Source organism: Hippoglossus stenolepis, chromosome 20 (assembly GCF_022539355.2).
Source record: "Hippoglossus stenolepis isolate QCI-W04-F060 chromosome 20, HSTE1.2, whole genome shotgun sequence".
Classification (NCBI taxonomy): Eukaryota; Metazoa; Chordata; class Actinopteri; order Pleuronectiformes; family Pleuronectidae; genus Hippoglossus; species Hippoglossus stenolepis.
In genome coordinates this window covers 7,812,609-7,833,295 of record NC_061502.1, presented here as the reverse complement: position 1 = coordinate 7,833,295, position 20,687 = coordinate 7,812,609, and the positions used below count along the sequence as shown (strand labels likewise).

General features: G+C 40.9%; 1 protein-coding gene across 3 annotated transcripts in view; it reads left to right on the top strand.

The window, feature by feature from the left end:
• The window catches only part of pak5 (p21 protein (Cdc42/Rac)-activated kinase 5), a 66,646-nt gene that overhangs the window by 13,692 nt on the left and 32,267 nt on the right, over positions 1-20,687 (top strand). The window contains exons 1-2 of one of the 3 annotated variants that reach the window (XM_035143692.2): positions 13,077-13,404; positions 18,875-19,098. In XM_035143692.2, the coding sequence (XP_034999583.1) occupies positions 13,350-13,404; positions 18,875-19,098 (279 nt within the window). In that variant the 5' untranslated portion in view covers positions 13,077-13,349. Of the gene's footprint in view, positions 1-13,076; positions 13,405-18,874; positions 19,099-20,687 lie in introns of those variants that run through there. The other 2 variants (XM_035143694.2, XM_035143695.2) reach the window with 2 other exon arrangements.

Genomic DNA, 20,687 nt, shown 5'->3' with positions numbered 1-20,687 from the left:
AATAAACAATGCAGAAATATTTTCTTTTCTTTTCTTTTTCTTTATAGTTATTTGATATAATGTTTATGGTTAATCTATCAAATATCAACCCTCAGTTACATTTCGTTGTCATAACGTTCGATGACGATGACGTCTTAAGCTGCGGTTATACTCATTATAATGTTATTAATGATTGCTCATTGTACACAGCCAATGTCAACATGAAGCCTCTCCATTTTATACTCGATTTTGAATGTGTGGTGACGCATGGCATTCTTCTAAAAAACGATAGGTGTCACCACATGGAAAATTAACACAATGCCGGAAAAAGGCCAAGAAGAAGACAAAAAGAACAGCTTTGACATTAATGAGGGAGTATTACGATATCTGTGGAGACAGACCTGTTCACAGACTCTTGGTCAATCCATGTTGCACTAGATGCAAGAACAGGAACAGCGAGCATAAACTAGGCTTAAGTAATCATTGCCAATTTGTTAAAATATATTTATTGGCTGATATATGGGTATCTGGTATTTTATATCAGCATCCACCCCCAAACATCCATATCAATGATCCTGGATCTCTAGGATTTTAAAGATCTTCTTTTTTAAGTGGAATTAGTTAAACAGGAGCAATTTCAATAAATTCTGGACCTTTTGATGGTTTTTATATTGATAAGAAAAATCTGTACATTGTTTCTGAAAGACTGTCCTTGAAAAAGCAGACATGACCATGAAGGCTGCTACATCTCATCTTGCTCATGCCAATCACTGTCAAAGCCTCTGTGTGAAATGTGTGTGTGGATGTGCCACCATTTATTTATAGTCTTTTACATATTGAAACACGATGAGCAATATATTAATTTGTCATCTAAAAGCGAATTTCTCATATGGATTTGTATTTAAGTTTGTTAGTTGGATGTTATAGAAAGACTCCATAGCATGAAATACAAATACCATGAATGATTTGAACAGATACGATATGAAAGAGTTAGAGAATGTTAGAAAGGGAAAGACCGAAAGAAAAAGGAATGAAAAAAAAAAGGATGGGGAAGAAATATAAGTTGAATTTAACTGTGTCATGCCTGAGACTAAGAACACACCCCGTCTCATTTTGTATTGGGTGCACATCTGATAGTAACGGGCTCTGACAGTATTATCTTCTATTACTTTGTGTTCGTGGAGACGATGGCCGGGGTTGTAAGAGAAGAATAGAGTTAAAGCCATGAGGGAAATACTGAAAAAGCTTTTACTCCTTTTACACTGCCTTGCCATTAAGATGAAGAATTTCTGTACAAAATTAGTGCATTAGAGCATGTGAAATGTCTTTTTCTGGTCAACATCATTTTGCATTTATCTTTTTAGCTGTAAATAGACAATAGACTTTATATAAAGATGGACGACATGAAAGCTCCGGAAAAGTGAAGCTAAAGCATCTTGATCTCCCCCCTGGTGACTGGCTGCAGTATAGGTCAGAAACCCTACCCCCTTCCATGTTAGTGGATGGTAAATGGATCAAACTAAAACAGTGAAAGTACACTTTAAATACATTTTTCACAAAGATGGTTTCTGTCATTTTATCTCAAAGGGTTTGTTGAAGTGCCATCTTTTTGGTAAGTTTGGTTTTATTTAATTATTTTATATAAAACCTGGTGAAACATGACTCCTGATTGGCTGAACGTGTGGATCGTGTTACCTCAACAACGTGGCTCCATCCCCTGATTGCTACTGCACAGACTCTGGCTCCAGTTGACATCATCGGTGGCAGCGTTCTTATGGATAGTGAGAGGAAGTGGAGACATGTTGTCCATCTTTATATACAGTCTAAGAAATAAACTTTTTATATAGGCCTTCATTTTTAGTAACCTACTTAATGACTCAAAACGTTGTGGCCCTTAAATTAAAATGTGTAGTTGCAATAGTTGCAAAAAAAGAATGAAGCAAAATGTCTATAATTATATATACAGTATATATATATATATATATATATATATATATAGAGAGAGAGAGAGAGAGAGAGAGAGAGAGAGAGTTCAGTGTAAGAACTTGTTTTCTTTGGGAAACTGGTAATCATCTTATGACCCCTAAGAGTGATCCTTTGCGTTTCCCGATCCCCGGATTGAAAACCTCTGCCTCAGACGCTCTGGAATCTGGTCACATCGCTGCTGGTGGGTACTACCGGCAGGAATTTGTGGCTATGTGGGGTGTGGATATATGTGGCTTTTTCCACGGAACTTAGGCCTAAGCACTAACTCACACACACACACACACACACACATACACATTTGTGCACACACTCGCATATCGACACACAGTGGCCCTAATCCGGCGCTGTTATCAGTGAGCATCAGTGTGTGAAGTCATGTGGACTGGTATGAGTCTGTGGCTGAGACTGAAACACCGCACAGCTGAGATCCGCTGATGAGAGCATCTCCGCTGGACGCATGTCATCCTCTCACACCCCGGCCCACCACTGCCTAGCAGCCCACATTAGCTCAGAAGCTGTTTGGTGGAGAGGGAAGGGAGGCTATATTTAGCATTTCATGTAGTCAAGAGGCGTTGCAGTCAGGAGACCAGTCAAAAAATCTTTTACAGCACTACCCTGCTGTAACTGTACTAATCCGACTTCTCCGAGAACAAAAAAATCACATCTAGTATTCCATTTGTTTTATCTTCTCGAGTACAAAGAGACACTTTGTTCGGCGCTCCAGAGACTCAGCGAACAGATTTTGTTAATCCACAAATGTTTGTTTGAGCTGCTATTGAACTCCCTTTTATTGAAGTAAACAGGCCTGTGTGTCTCTGTACGCATCATCTATGGAGGGTCGAGGATTTGTTCCACACTGGTATTGAACCGCATCGGCTTAAATGCTCGACATGACACACAGTAGATCAATCTGAACACACTGTCATGTCAGTCTCTATTTGTTTGGATCATGACTCAATTTGTGTCGTCTACAAGCATTTACTAGAGAAATTCGTCATCTCCGCTGCCATGCACCTTTTTATTCATCTGATACACTGCCACATGCATACATTCCATTTTGTTTCAACTATAATGCAGCTTTATATAACACGACAGCGTGTCAACCTCTTCCAACTCTTCCAACTCATCAAACGGCCCACACAAACTGAAACTGCATTAACGTAACATTTAAAACAAAAAGCTGAAGCTGTTTTAAAGAGTGACCGTCAGTGTTACCGTACCTGGATGAAAGCAGAGTGATGCAGATGTGTCGCATTGAGTGATGCTGAGTCAGGTGTTCGTTTTGTTGGACTGGAAAGGGTTGGAGGGTGTTTAATTGGAGCCTTTATTGAGTAACAACTTTGGGCCTGTGCCTGAACTGACTTGCCACTTATCGGCTCAATAGAGCTGATACTTCATAAACAGTGATTGGGTTTTTTTTCGCTGTGTCGCTCAAAAACTTTTTATGGCTTTTTTTGTGAAGTATTTTATACAGCACTGCATGTTGATACACAGCATCAGATCTACTGTATGTAATGTGGATATTACAGCGCTTACAATCCATTGAAACCATTGGATTGACCACAAGTGAGTGGGGGGGGTGGGGGGGTGTATGACGCTTCTAACATCTCACCTGAATTATTCGGGGGATTTGATGCTGTTGTGAACGCGTCTGTGCAAAGAACCCCCCGCTGCGATGTGCATGTGTGAAAAGGCAAACTGCAGCTAAAGTCCATAGCCAATTCTCCGGATTTTACCCGGAGGTCATGTCTGAAAACGGCTCAACAGAACTCAGTATCACTCTGATATGGTTATGTTGGACAGCAGATAGAGCCTTTGGGGAACATCGTTTCCAACAAACTGAAACCAATAAGCATTTTAATCCATGCATTGCAGTAAAATGTATTTTCACATGGTTCCAGGAGACAGTTTCTTTGTTAGATGTAGGACAATATTATTAGGATACTGAGAATTAATCGCTGCCTTAAAACGGCTACAGTGGTATAAAATGTATGAGTGAGCATGTGGATAACTTGTCTGGTTAACTGTCTATTGAGCCTCAATCAGGTCAGTTTTTGGCAACCACAATGCAGTAAAGGACCAAAGGGTGGATTATCTCAATGGTCCTCTTCTGTTCAGTGTGACATTGCTTTTTGGTAGAATCTGCCAATAAATTGAATCTGCCAATAAATTGTGTTCCAGTCAGTTCCTCTGGACATTTTCTGGAACTTTTCCTGCCAGAGTGAGCCCATGTGAGAATGCAGCATAAAATTCACCATGAGCAATTGGGCGCAAAGCTGGAAGAATATAATTATCTCAGATGAAAAAGAGGTGCCATACATGAAGAAGATGCTGACAAGATTTCAACCAGGATTCGAGAGCTTTTTGTGATAAGGGCAAATGCCGGTGTTGATGTGCTGTAAATAAAAACAAGTGATTTGTGCTGTGGAATTTAAACTTCATGTCCTGCCTCCTCCATGTTATACCCAGACCCCACCCCTCGCCTGAATCATCCGCACATTTCGCAAAAGATGGCCCTTCTCTTTACATTACTGAGCTCTCAGTAGCACAGAAGCAACTTCCTGTGTTCAGGCCCCGCAAGAAACTGGTAATCTGGGTCAACAGGTATAAGCTCGCACTTACCATGCACAGCTAAAGACAAGCGAGGTGGAAGAGGAGGCAGTGGAATATAAACACCCTACAGAGGGAACGGGTTGTAGAGGAGGAGGAGGAGGTAAAGAGGAAATGGTGGCAAATGATTGGTCCGTAGGCCTTAGTGGGGCTCTGATCAATGTTTTATAAGTATCACTTCTCTGTTTGTAGGTTAGACTTATCTTTCCTTTGCCATGTGTGGGCTAATGGTGGAGCTGTGAGACACACTGGACTGTACCGTTGAGATAACGCCCTGCATTGTTCGTGTGCATTGTGTTTTCCCAGTACAATTAATCAGAAATACAATTAACCGACATTACTTTTAATTTAGAGAGCATGAAACCATTTGAGACTGAACAGCGCTGTTGCCAGATAAGATTAAGGTTTCTATGGTTGCAATTATATGGAGCAGATACAGATATATTTATAGATGTTTTCCTGTTTAAATATATTTTATTATTTCAGCAGAAAGGTTGTGTTGACCTAAGCTTAAATGCCAATTATTTTAAAGAAATATTACACAACAAATGTTTAATATTAAATAGGTCAGATATTGCAAATGAAGCTGGTCCTTGATGGAAAATCAAGATCCACATGTTCTGATTCGCCTGCTTCCTTTCTCAACATTATCTCATCATTCCTCCTCTTTACTCATCTTCTTTATCTCTTCCTTTCTGTCCACAAGTGCGTGGTCACATGACTTTTTGCTCTTTAAAACGAGGTCACCCTGGTGCATCTCGCCGCTTCGTGTGTGTGTGTGTGGCTTTTCTGAGGATTAACATTCATAGTAGAAGTGGTCCGGAGCAGCGTTGTAAACTGGATTGTCCTCTGCCGTTATGGTGAAAATCCCAGGCCGCATCATCTGTCAGAGCGGACGTTTTGCTCTGCGTCCTTGGCTGAGATGTGACGGATTGATATGCTGTCAAAGCGACGTTATCCAGCTCATAAACGGCAGGCCTTGCCACAACTTTTAAAGAGGTGCAACCCCTGATACGCCCGCCACACAGATCGACCCTGTGCTTCCGTTTCATAGATCGCAGTCAGACAGTAACACTGACACGTGGCTGTTGAATGAAGGGGCAAATGCTAATCAGGTGACCAAACCCTCCCACAAGCAGCTATATATAGGTCATAGCTAAGATCTCCCTCATGCTAAAATGATGTGCATGGGAGAGTTAGAGCGATACTCTGCATCTATGGTGTCTTTTTTACAGCAGAAACTGAAAGAACTTTAACAAACCAAATTTAAGAAAGAATTTAATGATTAAACAGTGTGTTTGTCTGCCTTTGAGCAAGCTGTAAAGATTTGCAGGCCTGGATAACTAGCTTACAACCTACAGCAGTAACCTAGCATCCTTAGCTAACTACATTATGAGGTTTACAGCAGATGTTACAAATTATGAAAAATAGCCTCGACACATCCACTCTGTGCTAGCAGAAGCTTTTGTTGACGTGTAAAGGAGACATAAGGTATTTTTCACTTTTTCTTTCCTCTAGTGTTATATACATTTTTTGTGTATGTAAAAGGTCCCATATACTTCCACCTTATGACATCACAATGCCCCACATTTGCTGAATCCTTATCTAGTGGCTTGTGTGGTACACCCCCTAAGAAAACCAGCTGGCCAATGACAGCAGACTGGGCTTCATGGGGGGTCTCAAAGAGACAAGAGCTAAAACCAAGTGTCTCTGACAGAGGCTGAAAAGAGGAGCTGCACTAATGGACAGTATTTAGCATATAAACCTTTTCAAGTAATAAACTAAATTAGAATTATAAACCTGGATATGAACATAATATGTCTCCTTTAAGGCTCATGCTTCATGTTTCCATTGCACATTGTCAAAATGTCCTTTTATTCGTACTTCCAGTTTTCCACCTCAGCCAAGCATGAAAACGTCTTTGCTATAATTAGAGTTTGCTCCAACATTTTTGTTTGCACACATTTAAAGAATGTGTATAAAAGAAGTGGATAGAATACAACATATTATCTATTATCTATGGGGGTGAAGCTTAGTGAAGGTCAGTTATAAGACAATTCTGTCAATATGAAAAAGACTCATGTTATTTAGATTTTATTCTACTTAGTCTCCTGCTCCGGAAACACTTTGGCCACTGTTACCACTTTAAATCAAACATATATTCTGTCTTATCCACACACTCACATCAGGAAAACCTGCTGGTTCGACCACTTACACACGCCTTACCCCAGCAGTTTTTAGGCTGGATAACATTCAAACATTACAATATACTGTACACATAAACACGGCCAGCGTCTCATGCTGCCCTGATGCGAAGTGGCTGCCTGTACAAATCCTTAACGTACGTCTTTTACTTCTCTGCCTTAACCATTTTCCCATAACACCAGGGGGGAAGGCTTCTTGCCGAGCTATCAATAATAAACGATTAAGCTGAGAGTTTAACATCCTTGTGTAGATAATGGGGTGGAAAGGAGGAGGCTTTCAAAGAACAGAGTGCTTTTAGCCTAGAAACCACAGGCAGGAAGGGCTCGGTTTTTAATGGTCAGAGGCTGAAGGTGCTGGCTTACTGTTCAAGCATCATTTCTTACACGTGGTAAATGCTTTCTTTCAAATTACAACCATTAGTGCTAATGGACAGTATTAATTTAATGTAGCATATACATGTGTGTCAATTAGCATATGATTAACTTATTACTCAATATTCAAAATGTTTTTTAAAATGACTATTAGGATTGTGTGTGAAGTGGAGAGTGATTATTATTTTCAAATAATGCATAATGGTATCATTTACACAATGCAAATCCAAGTAGCATTAATTGATTGTTTTTCCTGGTTGGGTGGGGGGGGCAGAACAAGCTGAGAAACTGATAAAAGACTGGCAGACTAAGTCAAAGATGAATACAATCTTAATTTTAGGTGGAAAATCAGCATCGCTTCAACATTATTTAATGACACTAGTGCAGTGTCTGTTTGGGATGGGTGGTTTGCTTGGCCTGTGTTAATGCTCTGGAGGGAATTGAGAATTATTCCTTATCGTTAATGACTCCTTCTTAAACAGTTCTACAATAATCTCACTTTCCTTTTTTTGTGTGTGTGTGCTGGATGTTGTTTGCAGAGCTTTCCTATCTGGTTTACCTGCAATGAGGCCATTGTGCATTCAATTCACCCCGTTCCCACCGACTGCTACAGACTGCTGGCCGGCTGTTTATTCAAATGTTATTATTATTGAACGTATGGTGTCTCCAAATCGCACTAAATTCAACACGGCACTTCCCTGGGCATTTACCAATAAACATGCCAAGTTTGAAGCCGATAAGATGAGCTGTTGTTGAGTCATGAGTTCCACATACAGACAGACAGAGATAGCTGGAGGTATAATTTCATTGTGTCATTTAGACCCGCTAAACCGAAAAAGATGTGCTTTTTAAACAACAACTGTTTGTGACCTAAACATGCTAAACCCCCAGACATCTTGACCTTCACATCATCAAATCCAATTACCTGGTGACTGGAGGGTCTGGGTTAAATTTGCCAGACAGCTGGGGACACCGAGTTAAGTGAATTAAGAACTTAATCCCAGCAGTTCGAGTGAAATGACCAACAGATTGCGATTTTAAGTCATTCCGCCACAGTGAGTGCTTACGTTTGTTACTCCCCTTGCCCTGGCCGATGATCCTCCATGCACTCAGACAACTTGGGATTATACTTGATATCTGTAGTTTGTAGTTGTAAACACCTCTTTAATACTACAATGTGCAACAATGAGCAAGAAAACCTGAAAGAGCTACATTGTGCTCGGCACTGTGAGTAAATAATATACATGCAGTGCAGTGTAGCTAAGAAAAAGGGATGGTTCTGTCATGTTAATACCAATTTATAGATTTATCTTATTGATAAGAGGATACATTTGTATTGTTTCACCAGATACCATTATGATCACAGAGCAAAATAACATATTTCCTGCCATTTATTTATGTAGTGCGTCTTAAGTGGTTGTACAATATAGAGATTCATCCGCTAAGACTGTGGCTCATTCAGCATCAATAGCTGACCATCATGCAAATCGACATAGACGTGCACACTACACGCACACACACACACACACACACACACACACACACACACACACACACACACACACACACATTTGCACGCTCATCCAGATGCTAACGTAAACAAATAGTCAGAGTTCCCTGCAGCGTTGCCAGTCACTCTCTTTATGTCTGACTGTGTCTCATTGAGATGGCGAGTCTATCAAAAGGCGGCTCTCAGTTAAAAAGAAGAAGCATTTGTCTCCCTAGGCTGGATGTGGATGATGTCTGCATACAGATGTTTGCCCCCGAGCTCTGAAACTAATAACATATGGCAGAGTCTTCTCTTCACGTGCTTGACAGCAAGGTTATTCCTTCATTCTTTATCAGTAGCTCCTGTTGCACAGATAAGGAACATGTCTTTATCTGCCTTTGCTTGTTTGCTGAAGCAAACAGTGTATTGTTTTATGTATCGTATGTAAACATGTAACAACCACATATAGTTAAACTTTTATACATTTGATTAACTGTGGAGCTTATTGTTACTGTTGTGCTGTTGTGTTAGAACTCCGTAACACCAAATTCTTTTTAAATGAATGTGTTGGAAAGCTGCATTTTTTAAAGTTTGGGTTTAGACCATGCAAAAGGTGTGTTGCATCACAAAATAATAAAAAAACATCTAACTTCCAACAGCAGCAGAGGCTGTGACACACACACGCACGCACGCACCTACATGTTGCAAGAATACCAGTATCTCTGATATCTATTGCAAATACACATCCATAAAGCACATCTTTAAGTCATGAATGTCTTTGCAAACAGGAATTGCTAATAGATAAATTGGCTAACCTTTAAATTTGCAGTTTACCAAAATGTAAATAAACATAGGCTAAAAAATAAAACAAATAAAAGACGTGGTTGAGTTTACATGGAGGGCCCCTTTTTGTTCAAACTTGCTCTAAGCTGATCCATTCTGTGCAGTTATTCTGCAAGCGTTGAACTGTGCAGTTCAACTTCTACTAAAGAATTAAATGGAAATTAATCATTTAAATGATGATGACTCATACCGCAGAATAGGGGGTTTAAAGACTAATGTTTACATGTGCTGATCCTTCACTTTGAAAGGATACAGGGAGGCCTGTATGTCGGACACATCTCACTGGAAGCAGACCCAGAACATGCTGGAGGGATAACATATTCCATCTAGAACACCTCAGGAGGAGCTGGAGGAGGTGGCTAGGGATAAAGATGTCTCAACTAATCTACTAAGGGCCCAGCATAAGACCTAGACAAAGATAAGTAGTAGAAATGGATGGTTAACTCAGGTGAACCAGTAAAAGCAGTCTCCCCTTTCTATTTAGTTTATTACATTGTGAGGCAGAAGTAATAAAACAGTTGAAACTAGAAGTAACTAAAGTATAGAGCCTGACTGATTTGGATTATTGATCAATTCCAATACTGATATTAGGGAGTAAAACAATTCCAATATAGATAAATCGGCCGATGTATTAAAAAAGAAATGCGCAATGATTCCTAAGATGTCATTATCAAACCCTTATGTCAAATACATGTAATTGAGGCTTGATATTTTTAAACAAATACAACCAAATATATAGAATTAAACATTTTCGGTTTTATCTCACCCTTTGCTTCATTGTGCCTTTAAATCAAAGACACACAGCTGCACACATCCACATGGTTACACATGTGTGCACACGCAGACAGTGACACTCTCCTCTGTCCTCAGGACTGTGGAGATCTCATTTAGATAACTCTCCTGATCTGTCAGTGCCTCCCAGACTCACCCTTTCCCTGCTATATTCTTCCATTGTGTTTCCACATGAGGAGACAACAACAACTTCAGCCGATCCTTCCCCTCGATATAGTGAGAGATCCGAGGGAGACTCCAAGACCCCGTCTGAACCGGACGTCTCCCTTTCACACACTCTCTCACTGTCTTTTGCATTGACTTGGAGTTGCACCACCAAAATACACATTCTTTGTTTGCACTTAAATACTTTGCAAGAAATATCATTTATCTCACTTGAAAGCATTTGTCGTGTGACAGTTGAGACGTAGCCGCCCATTAGCCATGGCGTGTGCTGTATTGATGCTTTTAAAGTGTGGGGTACTTAGCATAGCCACATCAGCTGCCATAATAGCTGTCTCTTTCTCTATTTAGTCTGCTCCTCCCCACCTCTGGAGCACTTACATTACTCCTCTGCATGTGTTTGTGTTTTGCAGAGAAAGAGAGAGAGGGGGAGAGAGAGAGAGAGAGGGAGGGGTGAGAGGGGGTGAGAGAGTGTGGTATGTGTATTTATATCCAGTAGTGTAGGGTGTGTAGAGGGGTGTGTCAGCTGCACGAGTCTTTTCACCATCAAACACATTCTTTCTTCCCTTAATGTTAAAGCAGGAGGCTGATATCAAAATCTAAACTCCATAAGTTGCAGTGTATCCTAAACCATTTTTCATTATTTTGATCTTACAGCAAAGTTTGGATCATTAAATGGCCTTTAGAGTTATGTTGTGTTAATCATCATATTATTAATGTCCTTTACTTTGTCTCATAAGACAACCCTGTCTACCTTAAGAAGACATGTATGTATACAACTAGTCTTCAACAGCATTTTGTATGAAATTTGATGCTGTGGGATAATGCAAGAAAGAAATATTTATATTGAATATATCAAACTTTTTACTGCCAACACATTTAAGCATTCTCTGAGATGCATTTAACTCCATTTCTCTTGTGTCCCATTTGAGAAGACAATCGGAAAATCTGAGCTGGTTGATGACATTTTGTAACATATAACAGCCACAAAACAACAACAAAATGATTAGGATGAAAATATTTCAGGATGAAAAAGAGGTGTCATACATGTGATGAAGATGTCAACCTTTAAAGACAATGAGATTTGAGAGCTTTTGGTGATGAGGTCACACGCTGGGGTCAATTTGCTGTAAACAAAAACAAAGATTTCCACAGTAGAATGTATGTTTTGTGCTGCTTCCTACATGCTCTGCCCAGACACCACCCCTGTCCTGCTGAAAACAGCTTGTGTCTAAACATGTGGGACACAGGACGTGAACCTCAGTCTGGTGTTAAAGCTCTGCTTTGTACAACCAACCATCAACCCCTGTCTCCTCCCTGTGACTTACCTTTGTAGAATTATGTCAAACTTTGTGGACTGTGAAACTTTTTGGACTGTAAAATATGTATTATGTATGAGGATTAACGTTTCATCCTGAACATTTTTTTTTAATGTCATCACTTTGCTATAGCCTTGAACAGTGTCTTGATTTCTACAAAATCTCTACTTGAAATGAAGAGGAAAGACAAACTCTGCACCTTCAAAGTTGTCTGGAAGTCTATAATATTGTCCCGTGTGTCGGTGTCGGTGTGGTTGTGTGTGCTTTAGTCATTTTTCATACTACATGAGATGATAAGTAACACAATGCAGGAGCTGGATAAACTCAATGAAGCTGGGTAACCTGGTTTCTGTCCAAAAAATACTCAGATGTTCAGAAAAACAGTGTAGAGGTGTGTTAACCTCTAGACAGAGGAACTTGTATTTGTAAAAACACAATGTCAGTGAGAGACAACACTTTAAAAATTGTTTATTTTCAGTGTCTCAAAACAGATACGTTCCATTAATTTACTATATTGTAATTTGGCCCACAGCCTTGCAATGGTGCACTGTGTGATTTGCCACATCAGGGCCATACCTACCTTTTTTCACAAACTCTGTCTCTGAGGGAATTTACTGTAGAGTGTGATCCTCACAGCTTTGTTCTCTTGTGTGTGTGTGTGTGTGTGTGTGTGTGTGTGTGTGTGTGTGTGTGTGTGTGTGTGTGTGTGTGTGTGTGTGTGTGTTGCCCTCAGCAGAGGGCCTCTCCGTGACTGCCACCGCTAAACGTCCCCTTAGTGTCGGCAAACGGCCAGGCTCTGTCACAGCCGCTGACTGCACCAGCTGTTTCCCTCTCTTTCTTCCGTCTTATCTCCTCCATCACACTATCTGTCTCCCTCTGTGTGATTTGCCTTGTGAAAGAGGCAGCGATAGGGCGCCTGGTGGTGCTGCACTTGACACCAAAGTTGATATCCACACAAGCGGGCATCAGTGGGAGACATGTGTGTGTGTGTGTGTGTGACAGAGTAAGGCAGGACACAAACACCAGCATGTGGATTGTGGGAACACAGAAGACACTTGCGCTCTCTTGTTGTTTTTGTGGTTCAGTTGACAGACAGGTGGGAGGAGGATGATGAAGGTCACATTGCAGGGTGGTAAGTTTGGGACGCGGCCGGTCTGTCCCTGTTAGACAAACAATGAAAGTGAAATGGGATGGGTCTGGGCTTAAGCTGTCTGGCCGTGCCTTGGCTCGGGCTGCTGGCGTCGGCACTTTTTCCCTGCCCTGTGCATCTCACATTGGGAGTTATCAGAGCATGCAGGCAGCAGGAGTCACAGCAGCAGCAGACCAGGAGTAGTAGTAGTAGTAGTAGCAGGAGCTCAGTGGGGGCTGCAGAGGGTCCTGGATCTGACCTGATTTGTCAGTTCGATGAAGTCACTGAAGTGTCGCTCCTCTCGGGAATTGCTGGTCATAATTCGGCAATCATGGTTGAAGCAGGGGACTCACTGTTTCAGGTTTCGTTGAAAGAAAATTGAGGTGCATAATGGATTTATCAGGAGTGCAATTTCACATCTAAACACTTGTGAGGAGGCTCTGATTGTCCCGGACTCCCTCGTCATGGCTTATCCCGAGCATTTTGATTGGCTGAAAGAAACCATCAGTTTGTTTCCAGGTAAGAGGAGAGAATTAAATATAAGAATTTTAAGAATCAGAGGTATAATTTAACATGCTGCGACCTCTGGATCATCACATCTTTTAACAGGATGTGCGGGAGCGATGTTACAAACTTCTCAGCATGTTGTGAACAGTATGCGAGTGATAAAAAGCTTCTCTGGCTGAAGTTGTTTACCGCTCTACAAATACATCCACAGGGAATGGAAGGTGCGATCCAAACGTCTGTGTTAACAGTGTTCTGGGCCAATTAAATCATCTGAAGGAGCGAGGTCTGGGGAGAACGAGTGAATGCAAATGGGACCGAGCCGAACAGCAGACTACGGAGCGGCGCAGGACAAAGAGGCGAGCAGTCACAGAACCGAGACGCTAATGATGCAGGAGCAAATATCGTCTCGCTTTGTGCAGCTTCTGTCATTCAAACCACGTAAAGCCACACTGAGGAAAAGAATCGTACCTTGAGTGAGACTGTTCCTTCAGGTTTTGTTCTTTTGGCTCTGAAACATTTGACCTTTTTAATTAAATTAGGAATTCCTCCTCTTCCCTGTAGCAGCGAGCGAGGAAGGGAGCGTCGCCCCTCCTTCCACTTGTTTATCAGCAGGAATTTGTGTCCTTTTCATGTTGCATTTTAAATTATGCATGAAATGCATTTGCATATGTTGTGCATGAGTGAATGCTTTGCATCTCAGTACCAAATTATGCCTCTAAATTACAATCTAAAGGATACAAAATAAATGTGCTGTTTTGAAAACACGATTACGCCATGCTGAGTGCTAACATGCGCATGGGAAACAAAAATAGATGCACTATACGTACAAGGCACAAGTTGACACCAACACACACACACACGCAATGAGTCAATGTTTGACTGTAGCATGCATGGGGCAGCTTCCAGTGAAAGTGTGTGTCCGTTGAGGTGTTGTTGTACAAAAGGGGAAATGCCTGTGGAGGCTCAGATGGTGACAGATGGTTTGGAGACAAATCAGCCTGGGAGTCAGGATCTCTGCCTTGGGACTAGTCTCCCCTTTAAGTAGGTTTGTGTGTATTCGTTGATATGCATGTGTTTGCGTGTGTGTTGTCCAGGTTCATCCACTATATATATATACGTATGTGTTTACATATGCATGACTGAGCATGTCTCTGTTTTGAGTGTAATGGATGTTAAAGTCATGGTTTGTGTATAAGTACACGTGGTTATATCATGATTCTCGTAACATCATGCACAGGTGTGACGGGAACATAAAAATATATCGCTTTCACAAACTTATAGGGCAAATATTCATGGGGCAGAACAATCTACATTTTTAGTTATTCAAGCTACACTCCGCACCAGAGCCCTGAGAGCTGTGTTTTATGAGTGAATACACACAATACACACACACACACACAGTCACAGCTCACGCCAGTCTTACACACAGTGACACGCACACTGCAGAATAATGTAGTTTCAGAATCTCTGCCGTATATTAGCAGGTGCAATTTCTCATCAGAGTGACATTGCTTCTCTTTGGCAGAATAACCTTGCAGGCATTAAGTCTGAAACTTCACAAAGTGCTTCACAACCTGCCCATAAATTACAGCTGAAGAGGTGCTTATGTGGCAGCCAGGAGAGGTTGAGCAGTACATATATTCCTATGGCCTTTGCACACAGGCAATTCCCAGGGGCCGCTACCCTTAAAGTACACTTCAGTCCAAACCTGTTTTTCAACTGTTGTGAGAGGGCGACTGCTAAAAGCTCTGCAGGAGTAAGACATGCCTGCATATACGTTCACCTCCATCTGTTGTCTTACATGCATTCACTATGTGTGTATGTGTGTGTGCACATGTGTTGTTGTGTGTCTTAGCAGTTGAGCTTGGCCTAGACTACTTAAGCCCCACTAGCCTTTAATAATCTCATTCCCAAGATGTACCATCTAGGTCAGGGGCTTCCATGTGGCTGCGCACAGACCACAGAGACGGTGAAACAGGGTGTTCCCTAGTACATTTTATCCATCATGAAATTAAATTTAGATAAAAGAAAGGTGTAGTTCAACCCAGCTGTCTGCACAGTCAAGTCTCCTACTGTTTACTGTCAAGTTTTTGGTTCTTGGATTCTGTCAGGGGAGACTGTGGCTCAGGAGATAAATCGGGTTGTCCACTGAACGGAAATCTTGATTCCTTTTGATGGTTTGATTTTGACATGAAAATCAGTACAGACATGATTGAGAAAAAAGACATGATTAGATTTTATAAATATATACATATCGGCCACTATATCGTTATCATAATTCTTTTTTTACCTCCTAATATCTTAATATAAATGCTATAAAAGCCACTGTATTTTCAGTTAGTTAGCTGGACATGCTAATATTTGCTGCTAACATTAAAGCAGACGTACTCATTTATCAATTTACTCTTGTATTGTTGGTTTTACCTGGTTGAGGTTTACCAACAGTGCCACCATCCATACACCCAATTAGAAACAGTTCTTAGAGGCAGCCCCTTGTACTGGACTTCACGTCTGGTTCAGAGTGGGATCCAGCATTATGGGATGTGGGTTTTTTTTTGTGTGTGTTTGTGTTGCTCTTAGGTAACAAGGGCTTCAGCTACTGCGTGTGTCAGAAGATGATTCAGTGCAAAGCTGCAATCAAGCCCCATTTAGTCACTGTGTGTCTCAGTGTGGTGACTGCAGAAAGCCACTTTATGGCCGATGTTTACCAAATATTTGAGCAGCGCCTTCTGTCACACTTGTCTCTCCCAAGAGTTGTTTTTCAGCCTTATCCTTGATGTTGTCTTTATTGACTTTATCTTGGGAAATCAATTTCCAATCTCAAATTTAAACCGCTGAAGCCATTTTATGCCTGCTCTAAAAATAGTAACAAAGTCAGTAGCCTCGGGTCGATTTGTGTAGATTTGGTGGACATCTGCCAAAAGTGGAGAGGGTTGCTGACATGTCTGCATTGCATAAGAGAATTGTGGCTCAGCACAGGCTGTGGACTGTTTGACATTTCTTTTTGCTGGTTATCTGGAAACCTGTGAAGAGTATTCAAGTTGTGTTTTTAAGTTAATTAGACGATGGAATGGAACAAGAGAGACAAATAGAATGTGTGTTTTCCAGCCTACCTCTCTTTTTTTCCCCGTTAAATCTGTAACTCTAGATAGTTGTTGGATATAACCCCTCTGGGCTATAATGTGATGCTGTGGTGGAGGTTTTTGTTGGATGCACCCTGCTCTTAGATATATTATTGTAACTCATTATACTAATAACAACACAGTTAAAATTTAAGAACTATTTATCACAATAAATGTAAAATTGTTCTGCTCAGGCTAAAACACTGTATATCTTTTCTTTTCTCTAAAATAATGCACATTTTGTATTTCTCAAAATTACACACTTAAAATTACACACTTACACACAATCTTTCAGTGCAAACTTAGAGCACAGAGTTCTCGAAACCTGCCTGTGGAATGATCTTTCCACCTATGACTCAACACCTGATCCAGTATTGACCTTTCTAAAGGCAGCAGTGTCCTTCCTAATCATCTGTTGTGCCATGATTGTGTTGAAGGCTTAGAAGGACATTTGACTATGTTATTTGGTTTGGTTCGATGTAGGCCCCCCCAGGGTTCCTTTTTCCTGGGGTCCCTGAAGTCCCTTGAAACACTCTTCTGCATAAGTAGTGTCAAAGAACTGAAAGTTTGAGGAGGGTGGGGTGTAGCCAACAGGCAGATATTCAAGATATTCAATCCTCAACTGGTTTACCCTCCATGTTTGCTCAAGTGTAGGTTTCTTGCTTGTTTTGAGTATAATGCACAATATGTATAATGTACAATATATGTTAATGCAGGAATTAGTAGTATGGACTGGCACAGCAAACATTATCTGTAAGCCATAACAGAGGCGGGAGAGGAAAAATAAGAAAGAGGAGGAGGAAGAAGGATGACTTTGTTTTACTCTGAGGACAATGCCTTCTAGAAGGAAGTGACACAATAGGCTCCATTCACTGGCACAACAACAACAGCATGACATTTGGTTCCTGTGACTGGACGTCATGCACCCACCCAAACCACAGTGGGATTTCCAAACAGTTCCTCTTGGTATGGAGGCAGGAGCAGTGCAGCTGCCATGCACGCCGTGCCTCTTACAGTAGCTGCATACTGTAAACCACTATCACACCTCATGTAAAAAAAAACAAAGTCTATTCGCTTTTTGCTTCAGTGCATCAGCTTGATTTTATGATGTTTATATTATATAACCAAAGTGGTCACTAGGTTTTCTAGCATGTTTTTGTTGCTTGTTCATTTTTGTGTTTGTATCCTGCAGCTTTTTGAGGCAGAGCATGGCATGCTACAGAGCAGCAGAGCACAACACCAAACATTCCGTATAAAACCGGCATTTGCAGCCAATCAGCCTGACCGACCTGGGACGCTTGAACCATGCAGCTTGCAGCCCTGATTGGCACAGCCTAATTGATTGCTGTGCTGATTTTTTAATCGTCAGAATGATTATTAGGGAATGATAAATAGTTGGCGAGATATTTGATAAATCTTGATGCATATTTGTTGTTGCACACTCTTGAAATACTGATTTTTTTTTTTACTTTTATGAGATTTTATGATAAGTTTTATGATAAGTTTTATGGTTTGCTTGTTAAGTTGAGCTGGAGGGAAAAAAACTTGTTTTCATGACATTTTCAGCTCTAAAAAACCTTACATGGAGGAATCATTAATCAAAACTCTGAACACAGTACGCAGCTTCTCTTTAAAGACCCGATCACTGTGCTAATTAGATGTCAAAAACAGCAATTGCTTGTGCCCTGGTGCGTGCAATATTACTGCATGTCTCATGTTATATTATATGTTGGGATTTTCAATTTGATCAAGCATTGATCCAAACTGGATTAATAACACTCGCCTGTGTCCACTCCACCTGATAGTGTCACACCACCCACATACAGCATTCACTAGCTGGGACCCAATTCTGGTGCCGTCTCCTTTGTGGACCGAGTAGACTGCGAAGGTCGAACCGAAATGAGACAATATGGTCTTCAGAGCTGACAGAGCTGCAGCTGGACCCAACAATAATGTTTTAATGCCCATTGGTCGACCCTGTAGTCTTGCGGTCTGGTTGAGTTTAAGCCTGATACTTCAGCATTGAACGTCTTGTCACTTGCATCATTACCTCTTTAAAAAAACAGATTGCAATGAAAACTGGGATAGGTTGGCCCGAGAGGGATCCACCCGTTGGATCGGGGATTTGTGGGCCACATTTTGAGAAGCCTTCGAAATGGGAAATGCTTCAAATGCAGCCTCCGAAGGATGCAGCTCTGAATTGAGACACGGCTAATGTCATAGTGCTAGACAGGAAGCGGAGAACAGTTTGAGGAAGACAGATTGAAATGAAAGGCGAGAAATTGTGTTGCCTTTCAGAATAAGAGTTGCAGTAATGAGTTTTGAGTGTTAATCTTCAGCTCTCTTCTTTCGTTGTCCAGGTTTGCCAGGGTTTTCCAGCATGTTTGGGAAGAAGAAGAAACGGCTGGAGATCTCTGCTCCGTCTAATTTCGAGCACCGGGTCCACACGGGCTTCGACCCGCGGGAGCAGAAGTTCACCGGGCTGCCGCAGCAATGGCAGAGCCTCCTGGCGGATACTGCCAACCGGCCCAAGCCCATGGTGGACCCCTCCTATATCACCCCCATCCAGCTGGCACCAATGAAGGTAGAGAGTGAATAGACAGAGGGCGTCAGGGCTGAGCACTGGGGCACAAATTAGTAACAAGGACTCTTCATTCTTCTGTTTCTCACCCACATCCTTCCTCTCTCTGTCTTTATGTATGAATTTAGATTTGCACAATCCTCATTTCTTCCATCCACTGTCTCAAATCTATTCATTTGACTTTTCTTTCTTTGCGAACTCACTCTGTGCAGCTGTTTTTCACTTTCACTGTCCCCTTGCTACACTATGTTGTCTTTCCTCAGAGGCAAAATAGAAAATTCTCCAGTGCCACCTGGCTACTTCACACTGTTCAATTTTCCATTTCACATATAAGATTATAGTCATATCAATATAAATGATATTGCTTTAAAGCTGCATTGAGCTTTTTTTTAAATATTAAACTAACATTGAATGACTCCCTCATACAACATTTAACCCATCAGGACCTCAGGTGCCAAATATAAAATCACTCTAAAACCGTAAAAGTGTTGTTTGAAAACGACCCCCTGAAACCTGAGGGGTTTCTGAAGAGCTGACAGAATTGCCAACATTTACAAAAACTTAATTTCTCAGCCTCCGAAGAAGATAGAATCATGAAAAAAAAAAATCATAGCTTAAATATTTGGCTTTCATTTGAAATCATTGCTGTTTCCCTTAAACTTTGTGAACATTTAAAAAACAAACAACAAACCAAACTAACCGAGACCTTAATTTGTTCAATTCATACCCTTTAACATCAGCCCGCACTCAATTCAATGAGTCTTCTCTGCTTTAGCTACTGTAACAATACAGTGTCGTCATATTTCAATGGCTTTATATCAAACATAAAAAACATCCAACATATCTCACTAACTCATTACCTATCTCAGCTCAGCCTGCAGACAACTGAGGTAAACAAAAAGGTAGAGTAGAGTAGAAATTTGAGTATCTGAAGACCATTTACTGTAACAAGGGTTTATTTTATGTTATACCTTATTCTATGAATTATCAAAGAAAGAAAAAAAAGACCCAAACCATGTGCAAAATGTAGTTAGGATAAAGATATAGGCCAGTGAATATTACATAGATACTTCGCAGAAACTTACGATACACATCTTAACCACAAGGTCTTTATAAACTCAAAGAGCTTCTGCCCCCTGCTGGTCAAAAATTGCTTAATGCAGCTTTAATGACAGTACCTTATTAAACTTATGTATTAAATCAAACCATAACCATCAGAAGCCCAAATACAAACTGAGGTCCCTTTTCATTCTGCCCTATTTGCCTTCCTTTTCCCCACTTTGACTGTGATTGTGTGTCTCCTCTTGTCTCCGAACCTTCTGAGTGTCTCCTCTGATGTGTTGTTGTTCATTGGTTCTTCTTTACATATCATTTCGACCTATTTAATCAACTGAAATTTGATATGGATAATGTTAGCTGTCATTTATAAACGTGAAGATTAATATTTCTGTGCACCTTTCCCTGGGTTGTAGCAGAACAAGTGATTATTTTGCACTGCGAGGGGGCCTTCTTTTGCATACTGCAGGTTGTATTAGGCCTCGTGGGTCTTCACAGGGTCACTGCTTAAACTGTGACTTTTCTTTTCTCTTCCA